The 25,422-nt window shown below is 41.4% G+C and overlaps 1 protein-coding gene across 3 annotated transcripts in view; it reads left to right on the top strand.

Moving 5' to 3' along the window:
- Nucleotides 1–24,584, top strand: part of LOC124714271 (proteasomal ubiquitin receptor ADRM1-B) — a 107,273-nt gene extending 82,689 nt beyond the window's left edge. For all 3 annotated transcript variants that reach the window (XM_047243008.1, XM_047243007.1, XM_047243009.1), the window contains 2 exons: nucleotides 15,411–15,577; nucleotides 23,017–24,584. In XM_047243008.1, the coding sequence (XP_047098964.1) occupies nucleotides 15,411–15,577; nucleotides 23,017–23,319 (470 nt within the window). In that variant the 3' untranslated portion in view covers nucleotides 23,320–24,584. The remainder of the gene's footprint in view (nucleotides 1–15,410; nucleotides 15,578–23,016) is intronic.
- The last annotated feature ends 838 nt before the right edge of the window (nucleotides 24,585–25,422 follow it).

Here is a 25,422-nt window from a genome sequence, read left to right as displayed (position 1 = left end):
AGATCAGTCAATTCATGTACACTTTCTCTGAAAGCATAGACTGCTATGGGCATAACCCAGTACAGAGCAAGAAGTTCGGGATTTATAATGAGGAAAGAAAAATTCAGGAGTTGCGAGTTAGCAGATGCATACTCTACAGTGAAGCTAAAATAAGCTTTCAAAGCTATCCAACATCCAATGTTTACTACTTCTATTGCGCTGGCCCTGAAGAAACCAGTTACCAAATGTGAAGCTTCCAAACAAACCCAGATTGCAGATTCAAATGTAAGTAAGTGCACTTGTCAATTTCCTTATGGGGGGTAAAGCTACACTTTTACTGGAAATTCGGGAGCCATCGGCAACAGTCTTGGTACCTCAGCCACATACCACTGCACACAGTCAGCCCATTAAACACTCCTTCCACAAGTAAGGATAATTGCCACACAGGAAGCTGTTAAAAAGTGGCAACTAAATCTTCGGATCGACTGTCACTTTCCTTTTCTGATGGTCATATTACTGTTGAGGGTGTTGATATCCACATGAAGGAACCAAAGAGTTGGGCACCATTTGATGTTCCCTTGACCTCCTGGCGAAATCACCACTGCCAAGGGGTAAGGACAAGGACAACTGTCACCAATCAGTAGCTCCACAGGGACTGGGTGGCAGTGGAACTTTTATGGATGCCAATTGTGTTTGGAACAATTGCAGCTCCTGGCCCAGGACAGACTGTTTTGCACTTGCTTACAAGAATTCATATTAAGTCAGCGACACACCTGCATTAAGGCACTACCACCCGTATAGGAAGAACAATGTTACTGAAGATCTGGTTAAGGGTGAAATGGCTGTTTTCGTTGGTGGCAGATGCCATACCTCTCCTGACCCTCTTACCATGGCCATACATAGTTGCAGTGGAAGTCCTTAAGCCAGTTAATATCACATTGTGTCCTTTACATTTTCCACCTCATGATCTGTTGGATGGAAATGCATTGACGGAACTCATCTGGGCACTGCCCTGGCCATTACTCCTCGTGGGAGACTTCAGTGCACACAGGGCTTGGCTACCACTTGCTCTAAGGCTTTTATTATTGAGTACATTGTCCATTCAGAGAATATCATCCTTTTTGCACTGGTTGGGTAACACATTTCCAGAGGTACAGGATCATCATCAGCCATTGACCCCCCCCCCCCCCCTTTTTTTTTTTACTCCTGAGCTTTTACCGACTCAGTTCAGTGGGAAGCAGTGCACAGATTTGCATTCCAGTGACTAGTTTCTTGTGTGGATTCATCTGCTGCCTCGAATGGTGGTCGACAGAAGATCACGAAGATGGGTGGTTCAGAGGGCAAATTGGTTGATACATTCAGCAGGCCATCTTCCAATAACAGGATTGTGCCCAGGAGATAGTGGACCATATCACATCTGAGATCCAGTGAGCTGCCTCAGATTCCATCCCCCATATAGCAACCACGTCAGACTGTTGTCAGTCACTTGGTGGAATGATGAATGTCACTCGGCAGTCAGAACCAGGTGCACAGCTTTACAGAAATTCAAACACCATCCAACTGCAGAAACCTTGGTGTCTTCAGATATGCGAGGGCACAAGTGAGCGATAAAAGAATGGAAGGAATTTTTACTTCTGTTAATTGGTCCACTGCCGGCCGAAGTGGCCGTGCGGTTAAAGGCGCTGCAGTCTGGAACCGCAAGACCGCTACGGTCGCAGGTTCGAATCCTGCCTCGGGCATGGATGTTTGTGATGTCCTTAGGTTAGTTAGGTTTAACTAGTTCTAAGTTCTAGGGGACTAATGACCTCAGCAGTTGTGTCCCATAGTGCTCAGAGCCATTTTTTTAATTGGTCCACTTCCACTGCACGAAGTTTGGAACTAAGTAAAGCGGGCTTCATGCAAAGGCAGTACGCCTTCTCTTCACGGCCTTGTTGAGAAATGCAATGTTGGTGGTCATACCTTGAACATGTGGCTGAATGTTTAGCTATCACAGCGTCATACGGACGAACTCATACATTCGAGGTGTTCTATAGGACTGTGGAGATGAAGAGACTGCTTTCCTTCTTGTGTAATGAGTTGGTCTACAATCTTTCATTCTCCATATGGGAACTGGAGTCAGCTCTGTTAGTGGCCAGACAATGCTCCAAGACCTGATTGGATTCATTATGCCATGCTCTGTTATCTGTACCCTGAAGCCATAGTCAAGCTTGTATCTTGTTTGTCATATCAGGTTTGATGGACAGTACCCCACAACTGGGAATGAGCCAATGTTAATTCCATTATGGAAACCAGGCAAGGATCGTAGAGACCCTAACAGTTACCAAATTGTAGTCCATTCTAGCTTTATGGGTAAGACTCTTGAGCATGTAGTCAACTGCTACCTTGTCTGTCTCTTTATGAACCCCAAGGTCGCCTGTGTCACTCCCAGGGCATTTTCAGGTGCTACCATTCTTCTCTTGCCAATTTAATTATACCACAGACAATGATACAGGATTCCCTTTTACTCTTTGAAACAATTTGGTTGGGATGTTCCTTGACCCTGAAAAAGCATACACCACCACCACCACCACCACCACCACCACCACCACCACCACCACTTGGGAGGTATGAAACCCTTCGCCAATTTTATGATTGAATTGAATATGGGGAATTCTGCCACTTCTTATCCAATCCTTCTTGAGGACCAGTGCTTTCGATATCACACTGTGGTGCATTGTCTGACTGTGTTCAGGAGAATGGGGTCTCCCAAGGCAGAGTACTCAGTGTCAATTTGCAATTGATATCAATGGCACCTCTTCCACATTTAGGAGCCCTGCTCAATGCTGTTTGTTTGTGGATGACTTTGCAATCTGCTCCTCCTCCGATCATTATGATGAGGCAACAAGGACCAAGCGAGGTGGCGCAGTGGTTAGCACACTGGACTTGCATTCGGGAAGATGATGATTCAAACCAGCATCTGGCCATCCTGATTAAGGTTTTCCGCGATTTCCTTAAATTGCTTCAGACAAATGCAGGGATGATTCCTTTAAAAGGGCATGGTAGATTTCCTTTCCCTTTCTTCTCTAATCCCAGCGTGTGCTCTGTCTCTAATGACCTCGTTGTCGACGGGACATTAAGAACACAATAGGCAACTATAGCAAGACTGTTAGGAGGCCGGAAGCTTTTGGCAATAAAGATGATTTTAGGTTTTCACCAGAGAAGACTGTGTGAGAGTTCTAATGGTATTTATAGAAATTTTAACCAACCATAGCTAACAATGTGGGACAATGTTTTACATTTTAATGACACTGTGCAGTTTTAGGGCCTTTTGCTGGACTCTTAAATTGAACTGATTCCCATACCTGAAAGAGCTATGAACAAAGGGCTTCAGATCATTAAATGTTTTGAAATGCCTCAACGGAAAGGCATTGTGAGCTGACAGATCCCACCACCTGCAGTTTTATAGGGCATTTCTCAGATCATTGTTAGATAATGGCAGTATGATTTATGGACCAGCTCATATTTCCTACCTCAAAATGTTAGACGCTGTCCACCATGAGGACATTGGGGTGTTGATAGGAGCCTGTTGAACCAGCCCAGTCCAGAGTCTGTGTGCAGAAGCTGGTGAACCACCACTCTTGGTTTGGCAGCACCTCTTTCTGGCTCGATGGGTCCAGAAAATTTCAGCACTGTCTCAGTCATTCACATACAGCACAGTGATCCACCCAAACTGTAAACGGCTCCAGGAAGTGGCAACAGCTGACCAAACCATTCATGGTAAAGTATACTTACTGTCTCAAGGATCTGAATGCATCAAACTCTGAATACAGAGCCAGGAATTGAACAACTTGCCACCTTTGAGTCTTCAGAGGCTCAGTGATTTTAAGCTTTACACAGTACATGAAAACTTCTACTCCAGGTTATGTTTTTACAGCTCTTGTTTCCTGTAGTCTTAAGTACATACCACTGTTTTATTGTTGTTTATACAGATGGATCCCAGCAAAAGAATGCCCTCAGTTGTTCAGCTGTTTCCTCTGATAGGGTTTTCAAAATGTGGCTTCCAGAACATTGTACAGATTATGATGTGAATTTATATGGCATTATGACGGCACTGGACTGGATTCACAACACCACAGTACAAGGTTTCTCATCTGTTCTCACTCACTCAATGTGCTACAAGTGGTCCACAAGATCTGTCCAATAGATCAGGTGATTCAGCTCATCCATAACTCCTTACAGCAGCCAAAGAAGCATGTTGGGATGGTGTTGTATGTCGATGTGCCATTACCTTGCCTATTGTCATATCATTATCTGATAGATGAATCATGTGTCAGTGGGAATGTGAATCGTTATAGGTGGCATAAAACAAATTGTGGTCATTCATATCCACCACAGTTATGGAAGAAAGTGCTGCTAACCAGACTGTGCATAGGACTTAGCCCTTTAATGCACATTTTCCTATTCTGGCTATGTGAAGTTCGTGGTGGGCAACTTTCGGTTCAGCATATATTGTCTACATGTGTGTTATATACTGATATCAGGGCAGCCCACAGTTTGGCTGGAGATGTACCCACAATCCGTACACATACTGACACCAGTGTTACAAGGGCTCTGAAACTTTGTGAACTGTCAGGCCTCATCCGTAAATTGCTGGATAGGGGAGGCAGACATTATGCATCATAAACTACTCCACATATGGGGGACAGCCTTTATCTGGCATGAGAAAAGCATGCGGACTTCTTTCATCAGGTCACTGAAGACCATGATGTCAAGTGCCTCGCATCCCAAATAATAATAATAATAATAATAATAATAATATCAATTACCCGAAAGTCCCTAAATGCAATATAACATATACCGTACAGTTAAAAGGAAGTCACGCTTGATCAAGGTCCGCCTCACTTTCCATTTTTGACCATACATAACGTCTGAGAAAAGAAAGAAATAATAATAATAATAATAATAATAATAAAGAAGTTCACCTCAACACATTCACATCTAACTAAATTATTTAACAGTCACATTGCAGACCGATACACATTCCCTGATACACTTACACAAGGAATAACTTATCTGAAACCTAAAGATCAAGCAGACACAGCAAATCCAGCTAAATATCGCCCCGTAACATGCCTACCAACAATATACAAAATATTAACTTCAGTCATTACACAGAAATTAATGACACATACAACACAGAACAAAATTAAAAATGAAGAACAAAAAGGCTGTTGCAAAGGAGCACGAGGATGTAAAGAGCAACTGATAATAGATGCAGAGGTGACATATCAAGCTAAAACTAAACAAAGGTCGCTACACTACGCATATATTGATTACCAAAAAGCTTTTGATATTGTACCCCACTCATGGTTACTACAAATATTGGAAATATACAAAGTAGATCCTAAATTGATACAGTTCCTAAACATAGTAATGAAAAATTGGAAAACCACACTTAATATCCAAACAAATTCAAATAATATCACATCACAGCCAATACAGATTAAATGTGGAATATACCAAGGAGACTCATTAAGTCCTTTCTGGTTCTGCCTTGCTCTGAACCCACTGTCCAACATGCTAAATAATACAAATTATGGATACAATATTACTGGAACATACCCACACAAAATCACACATTTGCTATACATGGATGATCTAAAACTACTGGCAGCAACAAAGCAACAACTGAACCAATTACTAAAGATAACAGAAGTATTCAGCAATGATATAAATATGGCTTTTGGAACAGACAAATGTAAGAAAAATAGCATTGTCAAAGGAAAACACACTAAATAAGATGATTACATATTGGATACCACAGCGACTGCATAGAAGCGATGGAAAAAACAGATGCCTATAAATATCTAGGATACAGACAAAAAATAGGAATAGATAATACAAATATTAAAGAAGAACTAAAAGATAAATATACACAAAGACTAACAAAAATACTGAAAATAGGATAGACAGCAAGAAACAAGACAAAAGCTATAAATACTTATGCTATACCAATATTGACCTACTCATTTGGAGTAGTGAAATGGAGTAACACAGACCTAGAAGCACTCGATACACTTACACGATGACAATGCCACAAATATAGAATACATCACATACATTCAGCAACAGAAAGATTCACATTAAGCAGAAAGGAAGGAGGAAGGGGATTTATCGATATAAAAAACCTACATTATGGACAGGTAGACAACTTAAGAAAATTCTTTCTAGAACGAGCAGAAACTAGCAAAATACACAAAGCAATCACTCATATAAATACATCGGCTACACCACTGCCTTTTCATAACCACTTCTACAACCCTTTAGATCACATAACATCAACAGATACGAAGAAAGTAAATTGGAAAAAGAAAACACTACATGGTAAGCACCCGTATCATCTAACACAGCCACACATCGATCAAGACGCATCCAACACATGGCTAAGAAAAGGCAATATATACAGTGAGATGGAAGGATTCATGATTGCGATACAGGATCAAACAATAAACACCAGATATTACAGCAAGCATATTATTAAAGATCCCAATACCACAACAGATAAATGCAGACTTTGCAAATAACAAATAGAAACAGTAGATCACATCACAAGCGGATGTACAATACTAGCAAATACAGAATACCCCGGAAGACATGACACTGTAGCAAAAATAATACATCAACAGCTTGCCTTACAACATAAACTTATAAAACAACACGTTCCCACATACAAGTATGCACCACAAAATGTACTGGAGAATGATGAATACAAATTATACTGGAACAGAACCATTATAACAGATAAAACAACACCACAAAACAAACCTGACATCATACTCACCAATAAAAAGAAGAAATTAACACAACTAATCGAAATATCCATACCGAATACAACAAATATACAAAAGAAAACAGGAGAAAAAATTGAAAAATACATCCAACTGGCTGAGGAAGTCAAGGACATGTGACATCAGGATAAAGTTGACATTATACCAATTATCCTATCAACTACAGGAGTCATACCACACAATATCCACCAGTACATCAATGCAATACAGCTACATCCAAACTTATATATACAACTACAGAAAAATGCAATATAACATATACCGTACAGTTAAAAGGAAGTCATGCTTGATCAAGGTCCGCGTCACTTTCCATTTTTGACCAGACATAACGTCTGAGCAAAGAAAGAAAGAAAGAAATAATAATAATAATAATAATAATAATAATCGTTCTTAATATATGCGCTTTAGAACACGTTTTCTAGACCATATTTTGTTATTTTGCTCCACACAACCTCCTTTCAAAATTTGGAATCCTAGAGCTTGAAGTAGAAGAGTTTACTTTCATAGGTACCAAAAAAAGTTTTCCTTATAACAGTAGTCGGTTATTTCTGGGCTAGAGTCCCTTACCTCATATTGATACATTTACCCTTGTCCATCATTCCTGAAAGTTTGTAACATACATCATAGACTTGCCCTGTATGTTGGATTTAATGTTAACTAATAGACCTGACCTCTTTTCAGTGAGTGTGAAGCAATTGTAGCAATATGACGAATTAGTACAAAGCACAGCTTAAACAAGTAGGAAGATATAAATTTTTGATAAGCTAGATAAGTGGTGTCAAAGATGAACCAAAAACATTTTTGTGTAGAGTATGTAGAACTAGTTTACGAGAATAGGTAACAAGACAATTGAAAGATATATGCCTGGTAAGAATAGTTTGACAGGACGGACCCACCATGGAATATAGTCACTCTAAAGAAACTTCGGAAGGAAAATAGTGTAATGCATAATAGGTGTAAAACAAAGCATAAGCTATGGATAAAAGCTAAATGAAATGAGTTGGACTGTCAAGAGGACAGTGCTTGGAGCCTTTAATGACAACTATAACAGCAATTATTGAAATATCTCTCACAGAACCAAAAGTAATTCTGCTCGTTTGTAAAGGGTCAGGCCAATGACCTTGCCGCAGTGGTAACATCAGTTCCCCATCAGATTACCGAAGTTAAGCGCTGTCAGGCTGGGCAGCACTTGGATGGGTGACCATCCGGTCTGCTAGCGCTGTTGGCAAGTGGGGTGCACTCAGCCCTTGTGAGGCAAACTATGGAACTACTTGATTGAGAAGTAGTGGCTCTGGTCTCTGAAACTAACATATGGCCTGGAGAGCGGTGTGCTCACAACATGTCCATATGCGCATCCAGTGATGCCTACGGGCTGAGGATGACATGGCGACCAATCAGTACCATTGGTCCTTCATGGCCTGTTGAGGAGTAGTTAAGTTTTTGTAAAGGATCATAAAGTACCTGCAGTATGGAAGCCCCATGACCACGCAGGGATCACACTGTTGGTGCTTAAACTGAAAACTCTGTATGCCAAGGAGTATGTGCCCATCGTGACTGGGGCATGGGGACTCTGAGCAACGGATTACTGGCCCAGCAGCTGTTGCTGAGACTGGGTGGCACCCATGGGAGAGCCCCCATTGGGAGTGGGTGGCACATGACAGATCAACCTGAAATGAAGTTGTCTCCTGCTGATGGCCATATGGCCTCATCAGTGTCTGTGAAAGGACAGTCCTCTATCAGTGCATAGAGACATGACCCTAAAATATTCCCTTTTGTGGCTAAGCTGTGGTAGGAACATAGGACCAAGTGGCAAGCAGAACAATACTCCCAGCAATACTTGGTTCGTACAAGGACTGTTGGTAATTACTTTTCTTTGTGGAGAACTTCGAAGACAAATTTGGGAAAGTGACAGCCATCTCTGAAATGAAAAGTGGGACAATTTTGATCGAAACAGCATCCCCTGTCCAGTCATGGGCACTGCTCACTTATGACAAGCTGGGGCATACTGGTGACTGTCACTCCCCATAACAGTCTAAATTTAGTCCAGTACATCATTTTTCACAGACATGCTCTTACAATCTGATGATGAGCTACATGCCAACTTAGGCTGACAGGGTATACACCTTGTCCATCGTGTACATAGGAGGCCAAAGAACAATAGGGTTGCTACCAGTGCCTTCATCTTGGCCGTTGAGGGCAATTCATTGCCTGAAAAGGTAAAGGTGTTGATATACTGATGCGATGTGAAACCATGTGCTCAGCCCCCCCCCCCCCCCCCTCTTTCACCGTGCTGTGCTTTAAGTGCTTGAAATCTGAGCACGTCTTCACATTGCAACGCTAGCCCCATCTGTAGAGATTGTGGTCAACAGCTGCATGCGATTGCTCCCTGTGCACCTCCCTCCATTTGTCAACTGTGGAAAGCACCATTCTCCCTGCTCAACAGATTAGACTGTTTTTCCAGAGAGAAAATAAAATACCAGAATACAAGACTCTGGAAAAACTCAGTAATCAAGGTGCCAAGAAGTAATACGAGCAGTTGCACCCAGTATATCAAACAATATCATACGCTACAGTTAACTGTGTCTCATCTTTGGCAATGTACTCCTGCCTGTTGCACCTACAGTGGGCCACCAGGGTGGCTTAACTATGCCTACCCCCATGATGGTTGGGAGCTCCCCTCTTGCAACTTCCCCCTTGCCTACTTTTAGGGATCAGTGAATTCCCAACCACAAAGGACATTTGGTCCCCACTTCCCTGTCGGTGACAAATCCCCTTTGTGTGGCATCTTTCAGCGGCATCTTTCAGCATGGACGGGTCCATTGGGACACTTTCTTCCAAGCTTTCCACTGGTCTAAAACCTGGCCTAGCCGGTGGCTAAAGGGACCACAGGCTGCTGGTAGCAGGGCTTTCCAATCACCATCTTTACCTGAAACTGATTCGGAGAAACTCTAGCAATCATCAAAAATCTCTGAGGAGAGGAAAGACAAGAAAAAGACCTCCAAGGAAAAGGTCATTCCAGTGGCCCCCATGCCACCAGATACCACCCGTTCCACTCCTGTGGTCAAGGTGGGGATTCTGGCAGCCCCTGAGATCCCGAGTCACCCCGACAACGGAACTAGGAACCTATGTACATTGATATCATAACACCTCAGTTGCAGCATATGACCCTAAGGCATAACCTGCCCCCTAGATCCCTTTGTGGCCTCATTGTACAGCAACATTATTCTCCAGTGGAATTGTAGCAGTTTTTCTGCTACCTGGTTGAGCCAGGATATCTTTTGTGCACTTCACCTGCATTCTGCATTGCCATTCGGATACTGTGTTTCCGGCAATGCAGACCACAGCCCTTTGTGGATACTGGGGATATTATAAGATTCATGCTTCCTGTGACAGGGTGTCAGCCAGAGTATGCTCATATGTCTACACTCATGTCTCTTAAACACCTTTGGAGGCTGTGGCTGTGCCACAATGCCATTTGCATTGTTTACCTTCCACCAGATGGTGAAGTGTCTCAGAATATACTGTTTGCATTGGTTTCTCAGCTCCCTATACCTTTCCTAATGTTGGAAGGACTTGAAAAATTTACTGGCACAACTTGACCTTTGCCTCTAGTTAGTACTGATACCCCATACACTTCAGTGTGGTGCACAGAACCTTATAGGCCACTGACCTTTCCATTTGTAGCCCTTGTGTTCTCCCATCTATCTGCCGAAGAGTCCATGATGACCTTTGTGGTACTGACAACTTCCTAATCTTCCTGCCCCTCCCTCAGTGTCACTCCTTTGGCTGCCTGCTCAGACGGGCTCTCAACAGTGCTGACTGGAATGCTTTCACTTCTGCTGTCAACCTTGGCTCCCTGCCACATGCAGATATCAAAGAGGCTGTGCAGAACATAACTATAGCCATTCTTTTGGCAGATGATGTAGCGGTCCTCTGTTCCTCGTGTCTGCTCCGATGAAAGACAATGTCGTGGTAGAATCGCAGAGGCTATTAGAGATTGTAGGCGGGCTATTCAGTGCCACAAACAGCACCCATCAATGGAGCAACTAGGGGCTCCAGTGCACCACCTAGTAAAACAATGGAAGCGAGAATGCTGAGAGTAGTACATGTCAGCAATTGGACAATGTACATCTTCATCATAGGTTTGGGCTAAGATCAGACATCTCTATGGATGCAAAACACCTGCAGGTGTACCTTGTATTACATTGACTGGCACTGTCTACACTGTCTCAGATGCTGTCACTGAACGTTTTGCTGTGTACCATGCTCATAGCTCAGCATCTGAGAATTATGAGCCTGCTTTTAGTGTCCCAAAACAACAGTTGGAGTGAAAGCAGTTACCTTTTACTACACACCACCTGGAACCATACATTGCTCCACTCAGTGTGTGGGAATTTGTGTGTCCTAGTCCACTGCCCTGACACAGCTCCAGAGCCGGACTGCATCCACAACGAAATGATCAAGCACCTACCAGTGGATTGCCAGCATCGTATCCTTGCCATCTTTAACAGCACCTGGAGTGAGGGTGAGTTCCCATCATGTCATCATTGTCCCAGCACTGAAATCAGGTAAGCATCTTCTACAGATGGAAAATTATCGCCCAATAAGTCTCACCAGTGGTCTCTGTAAGTTGCTTGAACGCATGGTGAGCCAGTACCTGTATTGCTCCTTGAGTCTTCAGATCTTGTGACTCCGTCCCAGGGTGGTTCTTGCCAAGGCCATTCCTCTACTGATAATCTGGTTTACCTGGAGTCTGCCATCTGAACAGCTTTTGCCTGACGTCAACACCTTATACCGGTCTTCTCCTACCTGAAAAAGTCTTATGGCACCACATGGTGACGCCATACCTTCGCTCCCTTACCAAGTGGGGTCTCTGGGGTCCACTTCAGATTTTCATCCAGAACGTCCTGTCACAGTGTACGTTCTGGGTTTGAGTTTGTGCTTCCCAAGTACCCCTCAATATCCAAGAGAATGGGGTGCTGCAGGGCTCTGTACTGAGTATCCTTCTTTTTCTGGTAGTCTTAAACGGCCTAGCAGCAGCTGTGGGGTTCTCAGTATCACCTTCCATTTATGCTAAGAACTTCTGTCTTTACTATTGCTCCTCTAGTGTAGGCGTTGCTGAAGGTGGATTGCAAGGCACCATATGGAAGGCGCAGCCATCATTCCTCACCCTTGGCTTTAGATTTTGCGCCGACAGGACTCTCATCAGTCACCTATGTCAGTATTGTACCATGCACCCACAACCAGAACCTTAAATTGATGATCAACTACTCATTGTGGTGGAGGCTTCTCGCTTTTTAGGACTGGTCTTCGATTTTCAGTGTGGAGATTCCTCATCCCTATCAGATTAAGTGAAAGTGCTGGTTGCACCTTAATACACTTCAATGACTGAGTAACAACAGCTGGGGTGCAGATTGCACTACCCCTCTGCAGCTGTAAAAAGCCCTGATACAGTCCTGTCTAGATTATGGGAGTCTGGCATACAGTTCAGCATCACCCTCAGCATTGCGGGTACTGGATTGATACACAACTATGATATTCAACTTGCGTCAGGAGCTTTTTGAAACAGCCCTGTGAACAGTGTACTTGTGAAGGCTGTGGTCCTTTCATTGTGGATCAGGTGCCAACAACAGCATGTTCATTATGCTACTCATGTTTGCAGCTCCCCTAAGCATCCAAACTACCATCTCCCCTTTCCAAACACAGTAATTTGTCTCCCACAATGGTGGCCTTGATTAGGGATTATCATTTGCAATCTGAATCCTCTCTGAACTTCAGTTGTTTCATCTTCCATTTCTCCTCTGGGCCCAATCCTGTACACAATTCCTGTTTTCAGCAGTCAACTGCTCAGTCAATTGCTTTTTGCTTTAGTTGGTTTTTCAGTCAAACGAAACTAGACTCTGCGACCATGTCAGCTGTATAAATGTTTCCACTCACTCATCGGGTTTAAGTGGTTTCACTCAATGCAAGACAACTGACTGACACAAGTCTCCTTCGAATGTGATTGTTACATGAATGTTTTCACTCACATGCCTGATTCGAGTTGTTTTATTCAATACGAGACAACCGACAGAGACAAGTATGTGTTGGTAACCTCAGTTATATGAATGTTTTGACTCAGTCTCTGGGTTTGAGTGATTTCACTCCCATACTTTCACCATTTCTGTGGTGGTGATGGTCATTTGAAGTGGGCGTGTGGTGCTCTCACCATAGCAGCCGCCGCCACCTCCTCCTGCTGCTGCCAGGGCCAGGGATGCAACTAGTGCAAGAAGGTAGCGCAGTGGCCAGTGTGAGCACAGCACTACTAGGACCTGCACTAGCAGCGATTGGCCACTACCTTGTGCCTGCAGCAGCAGGATGCTGACATGGAACATGTTGGACACTCAGATACAGCTAAAAAGACTGGTTGGTTTCACTTGGAAAGAAAGAAAGAATGAATAACCAAGTCAGTTAGCAAAATGCCACAGGATTGTGTTGACTTGTTTCATTCGTTGCTCCCAGTGACTAGTTTCACTCAAAAGGAAATGAATGTATAATAATCAAAGTGATAAGTAAAGCTACAACCAGCCGATTTGCTTGTTTCCATTTGGTTTGTCCCATAGACTGGTTTCAGTCAAAAGAGGGAATGAATAATTCAAACTGATCAGTAGAGCTGCAACCAGGTAAGTCAGTTGTTTCCCAGCAACCACTGAATCTATTGTTTCCATTTTATTGTTCCCAACACTGCTCGTACACCTCCATGGTGCATTCCTTGGCCACAGTTTCATCTTGACCTATCACAAGGTCCAAAAGACTGCCCATCCTGAGGCCCTCCACTGTCAATTTTTCTCCATCCTTGGCTCATCCCAAGGTTCAGAAGTAATCTACACTGATGGCTCGATGTTTGCTGGTCACGGAGGTGTGGCTTATACACATACGGGACATACTGAACTGCTGTCCTTGCCAAATGGCTGTAGTGTTTTCACTGCGGAGTTGCTAGCCATCTCTTATGCTCTTGAGCATTCGGTAGCGGCACTGGTGGATCCTTTCTCATCTGCAGTGACTCCTTGGGCAGTTTGCAAGCTCTTGACCAGTGCTGCCTTTGCCATCCCGTGGTCAGTGCTACCCAGGATTCCCTGTATGCACTTGACTAATGTGGACGCTCAATGACATTTGTTTGAACTGTGGGCCAAATTGGGATCCCAGGTAATGAACCCACTGATAGACTAGTCAAACTGGGTGCTAGTAAACAGACGTGAGATCCATATTCCAGAAACTGATCTCCAATTGGTATTACGCCATCAAGTTTTAGTGCCTGGAATGCGGAATCACCCACTCTAACTTCGCCAAACTAACTGGGTGATAAAGGAGGCTACGAATCTGCGGAGGTCCTCCATGCAGGCCTCTCTCAAGGACTCTGCTGTCTTTTGCTGGCTCCACATCGGCCATACTTGGATGACTCGTGGTCGTCTCCTGTGTAACGAGAACCCACTCTACTTCGTTCTGGCTCACATGTGACAGAGGTCCATATTTTTCTGGACTGTCCCAAACTATCTGCTGTGCGGTGGATTCTTAATCTCCCTGACTTGCTTCCCCTGGCATTAAGAAATAATGCCCAAGTGGCTGACTTAGTTTTATAAGTTTTATTAGTGAAGTGGACTTTCACCACTCTCTTCAAGGGAGAGCCACTTACCCTTATCAGTCCATCAAGGGGTTGGCAGAATACCCTGTTACTTCATCTGCTCAGACCGGGCTGCAGCTTCTGGGCTTGGTTATCCAGTTCTGTCCTCACCCTACCTGCTCTTTTACTCTTCTTCCCCTCTCTCACATGACCTGTTAGACTTGTTAATCTTTTGTCTCTCTGTGCTTCACTTGCCCTGTCCATGTCGCCAGTGTTTCCAAGGCAGTCTCTGAGTAGGGTACCTCTGGTAAGTGGTGGGGCCTGGGGATGTATGTCCTCTTGTTACACTCTTTCAGGGGCTTCCGGCTGCCCACTAGATGGGACACTTTGCTTGCTTTTCTTCCTCTGTCTCCCTTTCTCCTTTTTGTCCTTACCTCAGCTTGGCTGACATTATTAGAACTTGCGGTTTTCTTCCTCTGGGGTTTGCGCGGTAGGCTCTCTCTGATTTACAGTATGTGTCACTGTAGATAATAGAGAGCCTGCCTGTTCGATGACAAAGGTACTGCTGACCTAGCAGCTTGGGACATTTAAACATACAACTGTCCCATCCCCCTACGCTGTTCAAGAATAGGAATGTTCTTCCTGACTTACGATAAGGGGATACAAGTGCTCATAAAGAATTGTAACAGTAATATTTGTGGAATTTATGTTTGATATTAAGAGATTTTGATGAGATGTCATGATTTTGTGGATATGAGATACAGGAAGAGGATAGGAAGTTATGGTTTCAGCAACTACTGGCACGTTCATATGTCATAGGAATAATTTTGCTTCATATTAGTTGGCTCGAACATTTCTCTGTAGTCTCTGTTCGAAATTAAATTTAGGCATACATTATAAAACAAAGTCTTAATCGATGGTAATAATCCAGTATAAATTTTCCTCTCTAGTTACTTGTGAAATGTTTGTAGATATGTTTCAAACAATGGTCTTGTTTTCTTTAGTGGATCTGGCATCGACAATCACATCTGAAAACCTGCAGACGTTGTTGAGAAATACAGAATTGGTGACAGAATTACTGCAGCATGTGCCATCAGTTGAAGAGTCTTCATCTACTGTGCCTCCATCTGAACAACTTCGTTCAACCCTTGCATCACCTCAGTTCCAGCAGGTGACTTAAATGTGTAATTGGTTTAGTATTCCCTAAAGTAATGTTTACATGTTGTTGTGTTTGTAACATCCTGTAAAGCTAAGTTCTCATAGAAAAATTAAGGTCAGATTTTTTTTGTTTAATGAACATTACCCAAATCCTACCAAAATGATTGCCAGTTTTGTTTGTACAAAATGCATTCTGCAGAAAACAGTAGTGCTTGTGTGCCAGTGGAAAACTGGAAAAAGCTTGTTTCTTCAAGAGCTGTTGTAGAAGGATCGCAAAAAATATCTGGCTACTTACGAAAGCAAGTGGAGCGTTTATTGTGCCTTGGTGCAGTGATTAATTGAAATAGTTGCAGCAACAGCAAATAACTAAAGAATTGATTATCTGATTACTTTACAAATGAGTTAATGTTTTAAATATTTGACTTTTAGCATGTAAGTGAGAAAAAATTCATGGCTTTTGAGAATTATGCCTAAAGTTTGGTGAAAGTCACTAAGTGCTCTCATTATGGAACACTGGATGAATATAGCCTTGGTAATTTGCACAACATTGTAAGCAAAAGGTAGTTTTTCATGCATCTGAATGTTTCATGTTATAGCTCGTGAACTGTCTCTCACATAATTATGTGATTTTGCAGTATCTGGTGCTGAAGTTTGGCTGCATGAACATTGAAAATTAGCAAGCGATAAACTTTTTTCATTTCATCATTTTGTGGATGGTTTCAGTCAGAAGCAGTTTTGTAAAGGTTTGAAATAGTGTATAAAGTTCATTGGAAGTCATTAAGTGCTCTCATTGTCAAATACTCAATGAAAATAGTGGGGGTATTTGTGAGCCATCAGTAACATGTAGACACTACAGTACTTATTGTATTGTGTTAAACTTTATAAAATGAGATTATGCTTCTTAATGAGTAGATTGACAGTATTTTAAGTTTTTAAAATTGGCCAGTAACTATGCAGAATAATTAAATTCGGATTTTTATTGTCACTGGAAGCCATTACACAGGCAAACCACAACTGGCACCAGGTTCCAGGCTAGTGGTTTAGTAATATAAACAATGATAATTGTAATAATTATAATTATTATTTGTGTGCAGTGAATAATGGTTTTTGTTATTTGTGGCAGACTTCTATTTAAGTCAGATAACATAGCTCACTGAAACAAATCAGTAAGAAGCTAATATTGACCCACATGTCAACCAAAAAAATGTGTGGTAAGAGCCTTTGTGTATTTGAACTGATCAGTGCAAATTCAGCACCTTGCATCAGTAGGTGCCAGGTTCGATTGAAACACTTTTCATTGGTTTCCCTGCCATAAGCTAAGTGTAATAAACATCATGCATCCCTCTATAAAAAGAAGTTAAATGTTCAGAATACGAAGTTGCGTGCTTCATAGACAGTTGTGCTAAGACAAACTGTAATATATACTGCTTGCTCTGGACTTTCTGTAGGTTTGTTTGCCCCTAAACTTTTACTTTGCAGATGATAAAATTTCTCTCAGAAGAGCTGCAACTTGCTCACATTTTTATGGTAACTTCACAAAAATTGTCCCCATGCTGTCACTTGCAGAAAAATGATTTTTTACTGGATCTTGTATGCATCCCTAAAAATATTATGAACAAATTTTGAAAGCAACAAAGGTGAAATTGTAGTTCATAGGTAGACAATTCATGGTGATATTTTGATAAGGCTTCAGTTACTGTTGAAAATATTGTTAGTGTCCGCATATGGCTTTTTCACAATGACTAAAATTCAAAATAAAATCTAACTACTCTTAAAATAGTAAACAAAATTGGGGAAAGGGACTAACCCACATGTAACTGATTGATTTTATGGGTGCATAGCTGCAAGCAAATGCTTAGTGTCTTTTGTTGTATTACTTTGGTTTCTGTGCCGCAGGTCAGCCAGCTACAGTTGTGTGTGTTTGGGGAGGGGAGGGGGAGATTTTATCATCAGTTTTTAAGCACTTTTCATGATGCTGCACAAACTTGTTTCGCCTGTTCTGCTTAGAACATCACTACCCACGAATTGAACCAATTTACAGCTTCAGTCTTGAGTTTGTCATCTTCAAATTATTTTCTGCCAAGCAGTTGTTTAAAATGCAAGAACAAATAGTGATTTCTGAATGCATGGTTGGGACTGCAGGATGGGTCGTTGAAAAGTTTCTGACGAGAATGCTGTATAATAAGCAACGTACTGCCAGCAGTATGTGGGCACACCGTGTCATGGAGGACTGTTCCAGACTACTATTACATATTCTGTTGATTTGAAATGACACGTCAGTTTGGCAAGGGTTTCACAATACCTACCAGCTGTAATTGTTACCAAGGTTTGAGGACACAGAGTAAGGTGGTGCAGTGGTACACACTGGACATGTTCTTGGGAGGAGAGTTCATCAGATCTCTGTTCAGTCATTGAGATTTAGAAAGACATCATGGTCCTTGTTTATGAATAAAATCTGCTATATTGCAGTTTTGTGTGTTTGGTCTTTCTCAAGTGGAGCATTGCTAAACTGCAATAAAACAGTGTGTACACACAGATTTCACTATTATGCATATGCCATGCATATGGTAGTTAAATCATAAAGCAACACATGACATACATTTTGTGATTTTTGTATAACCTGCAGCTGACTCTGTCGGAAGTGTATCTCTTCGTTGCTTTATTGCTTATGCTCTGTTTCTTCGTCTTCTGTAAGCATAAATATAAAATGATTGACAGGTAGCCCAAGACCAGACAAACAAATTTTGTACTCACCATTCATGGAAATGATCATGTCACAAAACATGAGTGCACCTTCTTTTTGCATCTGCTACATGTAACTTCCACCTGGAAAAGACAAAATACAGCAACAGTCTTTTAATTCATAATTCTTTGCTGCCCATTTGTTTCAGGATAACTGAAAATGAGACTGTGAGATGTATTTTGTCATTTCATAGTTTTGGTGGTTTAATGGAGTGGATACACAAAGGTGCATTCATGTTTTTGTAACAAATAAATTTAAAAAATGGTGAGTGCAAAGAAAATTTTGGTGTTGGACTTGTCAAAAACCTACTCTACTTCTCACAATCCGTGCAATGGGGACATATCTTTGCCACCAATCCTTCCAACAAAAGCCAACCTAATTCCGGCATTGAAACTAACCTCTCCTAGTTCATACCCACATCCAACCATGATTCTCTCCATTCTCCAACCCAACCACCCCCTAGTCACCTTCCAAGAATTTCTTACCTCCAACTTGGCCTCACCAGCCTTCCTCAGGTTTCTTCCCAAGAACACTGTTTCAGCAGAAGAAAGGACAACCACAAACATCCTCAGAGCAGATGCTGACCTAATCATTCTATCTGCAGACAAAGCTTATGAATTGCTGTGACTGCCTGACAGAAGGCCTCCACCAGTTGTTTGACACCACCTCCTATAAACTCGTGCTAGCGTGATCACATCCCAGAAGTCCAACAGAACTCCTAATCTCTGCTTAAATTCTTAGGACCTTCCCAGTACCTCTCCTCTGAATCCATTTTTTCTCCTCACTCCTATTGACACCTCACATACCCACCTTTTGCATGCTCCACAAACCCAACATTCCTGGAATCCCCCTTGTAGCTGTTTATTGTGTTGCCACTAAAAGATTTGGGCCCTTGTTGACAAACACCTCCAACCTGTTGCCCAAAGTGTAGCCTCCTACATCAGATAAGTATCACTGCACAGACTGTTAATCATCCCCACCCCTTTATCTCCTGGATTCCTACTTGTCAAAGGTGACACACTTCCCTATGCACCAACATCCCTCATGTTCATGGTCTTGCCGCTATTGACCACTTCCTCTCCAAATCCACTACCTCATTCCTCATGTATCTTACTAATTATATCCTAACATGCTACTACTTCTCCTTTCAAGGGCAGGTTTACGTATAAACCATGCACCTGAATCCCAACCTGTTTATGGGCCATCTAGAGGAAACCTTCCTAGCCACCCAAAACCCCAAACCCCTAGTCTGGTCCAGGTTCATTAATGATACAGGCATGATCTGGACTTGGAACACCCTATCCTCATTCCTTCATAACCTCAGCACCATTTCTCCCCTCAACTTCACTTGGTCCTCCTCATCCCATCTTGCCCCCTTCCTGGACATTGACCACCACCTCTCTGATTGCTTCATCCACGCATCTGTCCACATTAAACCCACCAACCACCAACAGTGCCTGCTTTTTGAAAGTAGTCACCCTGTCTACACCAAAAAATCCCACGCAAACAGCTATGCTGAAGGTCTCACAAAAGCCTTCAGACACACTGTCAGAGACCTAACCCATGAACATATGTCCTATGCTATATCCCCACACAGCCCCAATCCTCCCACTACCTCTAAGAACCAGCTATAAATGAGCACCTCCTTTGTTATCCAGTAACACTCTAAACTGGAAAAACGCAAATCACATCCTTCGTCAGGGCTTTATGTATCATCATGTCCTGAAATGAGGGACATTGTACTAGAGAGTCTTCCTTCCCCTACTTAGTCCATTCCTGTACCACTCCCAACCCCACCACCTTGCCGTATGGGTAATATCCCTTTGGGAGGCCGAGGTGAAATACCTGCCCAGTCCACCCACCCAGCTCTTTGTATTCTAGTCCTGTCACAGCCATGTCATATAATGCCTCTGCTGAAATTATTGCACAGATTTTTATATTGGCGTGGCCACTATCCAGCTGTCCACTAAGATTAATGACCAGCACCAAAATGTGGCCAAGAGTCCTGTGCTACAACATGCAACTGAATATAACATGTTTGATTTTAACGGGCCATCTGAATTCTCCGCTCCACCATCAGCTTTTCTGAACTGCACAGATAGGAGTTAAGTGTACAGTACATTCTCCACTCCTGAAATCATCCTGGCCTCAACCTACAATAACCTACTGTCCCCACACTCTCCACCCAATCATTTCCACTCCCTCTGTCGTGTCACATCCTCACAGTTCACCTCATCCTCTTTGTGCACTGCCCCCAACTGGTGCACCCATCAGTATTTTTACCTTATCTGCTCCTCTCTCCGACCGCCTCCCCTGTCCCTCTCCCGCAGCCTGCTGATGCTGCACATGGCAGCCCTATCTTACCACCACCAGTCCTTAGATACTTCACCGCCAGCACTGATTCCTCTCCCCCCACTCATACCCTGGCATCCCTCCCCTTCCCCAGCCCACTCCAGATTCTTGCTCCCGTTTAATGCAAATTGCATTCTGGCCAGTGATAGTGTGTGTGTGTGTGTGTGTGTGTGTGTGTGTGTGTGTGTGTGTGTGTGTGTGCCCGTGTGTGTGTGTGTGTGTGTTTTCTTTTCTGATGAAGGCTTTGTCTGAAAGCTTATACGTAAGTCTTTTCATTGTGACTTTCTGCAACTCGGCATGTCAACTTTATGGCGAGTGGCAAACATTGTAAACTTTGTTATAAAACTGTAAGACACATGTGCAGGTGTTTCCATACAGTTCCAGTATTTTTAGAATGGATTACAAGAAAGAGTTACGTGGGTCGCATCATTAAAACTCCGCTTCTCGTCATGTACATATTTGTGTGGCACCTTTGTTTACTCATTACAGTAGGCCCACTTGCTAAGTCCAACTTCTGATGAATCTGAGCAGCTGTAGATCCTTTTGTACTGTCTAACTACAGTATACATGTCACATGTGGCAGCAGCTTCTATTTTAAAAAAACATTATTGTTTGCTTTTATCGACAGTACAATCAAATGACTGTTCAAACTCTATACTAGATTTCTGGAAGCAGAAACAGCAGGAGCTGCTTATATTGTAAAGTGGAATCCATTGAGCATGTAGAAGAAATGTACATCATAGAAGTACAGTAAATATTAGTCTGTACTAAGACATATAAAGAAAATGTCAAGAGAATGGTAGAACAAATCTCATTGTATCAATAGAAATATTTCAGGAGGTTGGTGACCCATTGCTGGAAGAGTTCAGATGATTACATTTGGAAATGAAACACAGGTTGCTGCTGTCCATTGAAACCTATTTCCTTATAAAGTTATTGATTCCTCTGTTAATAAACAATAGTATTAAATACAGATTGACTCATACATAGAAGATAACAGCAACCAGCCACTTTTATAATGCTATTTATTTATTTAAATAGAGCTGTTACTGGTTTCGATCTGACTTGTTCATTTTCAGACAGCTAGTTCATGTTTTACATTAGCTTTCGCCTTTTGTTTTCACAAGCGATGAAATTTCCTTGGTGTGGTGGTGCCCTACAACCAAAACAAGACGTGAGACAATGTCTTTTTAAGTGTAATTGTGCCTCACAACAATTTTAAGTGATGTAAACAAATTATTAAAGGGAAGATTTTTCAGTTACTTATGATGATACTATGTTCCAGTGCAGACTACTTATGATCTTGCAGCAGCGAAAACTGTATGATGCAGTTTTCTTTAGGTATATGTATGCACATAATGTAAAGCACCACTCATAAACTATGAAGTTTCATCACATGGAGGTATGACACTTAAATCTATACTTGAAGTTAACAAAATTCTCTTCTTCAGACCGCTTTCCTTGCCATAGCCAGTCTAAATTTTATATCCTCTCTACTTCGACCAACAGCAGTTATTTTTCTCCCCAAATAGCAAAACTCACTAATTCCCACTATATCTAACTTTCACCTATCCATTTCCCTTTTTAAATTTTCTAACCTACCTGCCCTATTAAGAGATCTGACATTCCACACTTAGAATGTGAGATTTATTTCTTCTGGTAACGTCCTCCAGAGAATTCCCCGCCCAGAGATCTGAATGGGGGACTATTTTACCTCCAGAATATTTAACCCCAAGAGGAGACCATGCAGTAAAGCTACATGCCCTCAGGAAAAATTACGGCTGTAGTTTCCCTTGCTTTCAGCCATTCTCAGTACCAGCACAGCAAAGCCATGTTGGTTGATTACTGTTACTTTATCAATTTTAGTCAGTCATAGCCTTGCTCTGACCTGATCCAACTAAATGTCTGTTATCTGGATAGGAGTCTGTATCAGCATTTGGATTTAGATATAGTTGTGAATAATTCAAAATAATGTTTTAACATTTGAACAGAATTTTGTTTATTTTTGTAGTTGTTAATTAATTTTAATGTTTACAGTTTCCCTCATTGCTTTTATAACCTTTTTAAGCAGTTTTTTGTATATCGCTTGATGTGAGTGTGTTTGATAGTGTTCTTAGTGAGCCAACTCTTCACGGCTCTTAGATCGATCCTATTTTATGCAGCCACATTTCTTCACTGTTGCATTTTTACTTTATCTTTGTACAAATAATATAGTGAAAATAAGGAAGTATGAAGGTTTTGACTCTGAGTAACAAGCAGTTTATATACTTCTGTTTGTGTATTTTTTGTGAACATACTTCTGCTTCTGTGTGAAATGAAACTGCCAGAAATAACCCATTCACAATTACTTGTTGCAGGCTCTTAGTATGTTCAGTGCAGCATTACAGTCAGGACAACTTGGGCCTGTTGTGCAGCAATTTGAAGTAGGCCCGGAGGCAGTAGATGCTGCTAATCAGGGTAATATGGAAGAGTTCGTGAAAGCATTACAGAAGGCGTCTATAAGTAAAGATGAGTCATCAGCTCAAGGCACGAGCCGTGCACCCAAGGAAGAGGAAAAGAAACAGCCAGGAGGTGATGAGAAACGAAAGAAAACTGATGGTGGTTCTGGTGGTAGTGATAAAAAGGACGATGACGACGAGGAGTGGATGACTACCGATTAGCAGCAGAATTTTAGAGGTTTATTTAAGAAGTTCATATGTCTAATTTTGATAATGTTGGAATAATGTGATAAGTATCTGTTGGTTCTGATTGGAGCATTATTGCCAAAAACTTGTTACAAGAGGCCCGTGAAAATGGTTTGTCATGGAAATACGGTGTTAAGACATTCTCTGAGGTAGTGAGGTGTGTAGAATGGAAATACCTAGCACAGGCAAATTCACAGGCTTGATTTTAATCATGAGAGGTTTGCAGTACTTGCACAGTTAAAGAATAGCTTATGTAGTTAAAGATCAACACTGAAGGAACTGTTGAAATTTTCATGAACGTGACCTAAGCATCTCATTATCAACACAAGTAAGTCAGTCTGTAATGAAAATGAAGAGAAATTGGAAAACTTGAGTGGAGCATGTCGAAGCGCTCGTTTCCTTTTTCAAGTTGCGAGTTTGTCTGTGCACCGATAAATTGCCTTTCACAAATACTTTAGTGTTTCTTCACTTATAATAGATTTGTTAAATCTATACTGAGACTATAAAATAGATAATCAAAATTCAAATTATAAATTAGATAATTAGGTAAATGCATTTCGTCGTCACAAGGAGGAATCGTTGAGCAGAATGAGTGGACGAACATGTACAATAGCTCACATTTTATTATAAAAATGCCTTTTGCTGCAAATGAGGACAACATACTTTTCATCTCAGCTGTTGAGCTCTTAATACTTAGTGAGGTAGTGCTATAACGTATTAGTATGTTTCACATTTGCAGTGACAACATGTAGTGAAATTATGAAGTGAACCACTTTAAAACTATAGCAACAAATCATTTTGATGAACAAGAAAATCATTTTTGGTGGTTTCAAGAAGTGTTAAATCTACCATTAGTAAAGACTAACCACATTATTTACGATCACAGTGTGCTCAGCCTTAAAAAATGTACCTTGTTATGCGAGTGTTCCTATTTATAGTTCACACTGTTAAGCTCATTTATGGTCTCAGCTGCATCAAGAAAAGGCTTATTTTTTTACCTTCTGGAAATACATATAATTTTTTGTTAATGAAGCACTTTGAAATATGCCCTTGTTGCAGATGAACATTTTGTGAAGCTAACAACTTTTCGTGTGTATTTGTGCCAGTGTTTACACATTCATGGAATTTCCTGCTACTACTAAATGCCGACAGTGATTTTTTTCAATAATCAGTTTTAGTAGGTTTAGTGTGATTTATATTAAATACAAACAGTTGATTGTATAATACATTGTGTTGCAATATACCGTGTTTATGTTTTCATCATTGTGTACCTCTCCTCCCTTTTTCTGTTTCATAATAGCTTCGAAAACCTTGGAAGCTAGGGTGAAAGGAGTATAACATACAGAAATGTCTTCAGCTTGCTTGATATTCTTACAGTAATAGCAGAAGTAGTTAATTGTATTGTAACAACCAAATAATGTAGTGTAAACTAACAGAACAACGAATATTCTTGACAAGTTTTCTTTTTGCCGTTGTTGCTAGCATCAAAATCTGAAATTGCATTAAAAAGATTAAAACACTATGGTTACATAGTGGAAATTAGTAATAAAATTCTAGCTTCATATCTTTTAAAACAGACAATGCCAACATTCCATAGGAAGTGACTGGTGTGATTTAAGATAAATAGATTGAAGACAACTTATTAGTAATTTAATATGTGTTACTGAAATTCCAGAGCCATGAATGATTATGCATACATACACTAACAGTACTAAACTTAAATTTAAAAAAATTAAATGCCCTGAAAACCTAATTAGACTCTTTTCTTGTACCATAAATCAATTAAAGGAAACATTGATTCCCACTTGGAGAGCTTGGTCAGTTCTAGTCATTGGGTCATTTTCAAGAGTACATGTACATATATTCCCACAAAGAACATCGTCCCAACTAACTGTTAACCACACTACAATACTTTGCGTCATTACTGTATACGAAGCTATTTCTGGATTCATAATTAAATACAACCACACCAACACAGTTAGTAGAAAGAGACTAAACTGAGACAATCATAGTGGTTGATGACCAGATGAGATGCAGATGGTCTTGGAATATTCTGATGTTTGGGTCTTTATTATTGCA

Source organism: Schistocerca piceifrons, chromosome 1 (assembly GCF_021461385.2).
Source record: "Schistocerca piceifrons isolate TAMUIC-IGC-003096 chromosome 1, iqSchPice1.1, whole genome shotgun sequence".
Taxonomy (NCBI): domain Eukaryota; kingdom Metazoa; phylum Arthropoda; class Insecta; order Orthoptera; family Acrididae; genus Schistocerca; species Schistocerca piceifrons.
The sequence above is the reverse complement of the archived record's forward strand: the minus strand, read 5'-3'. Positions and strand labels throughout refer to the sequence as shown.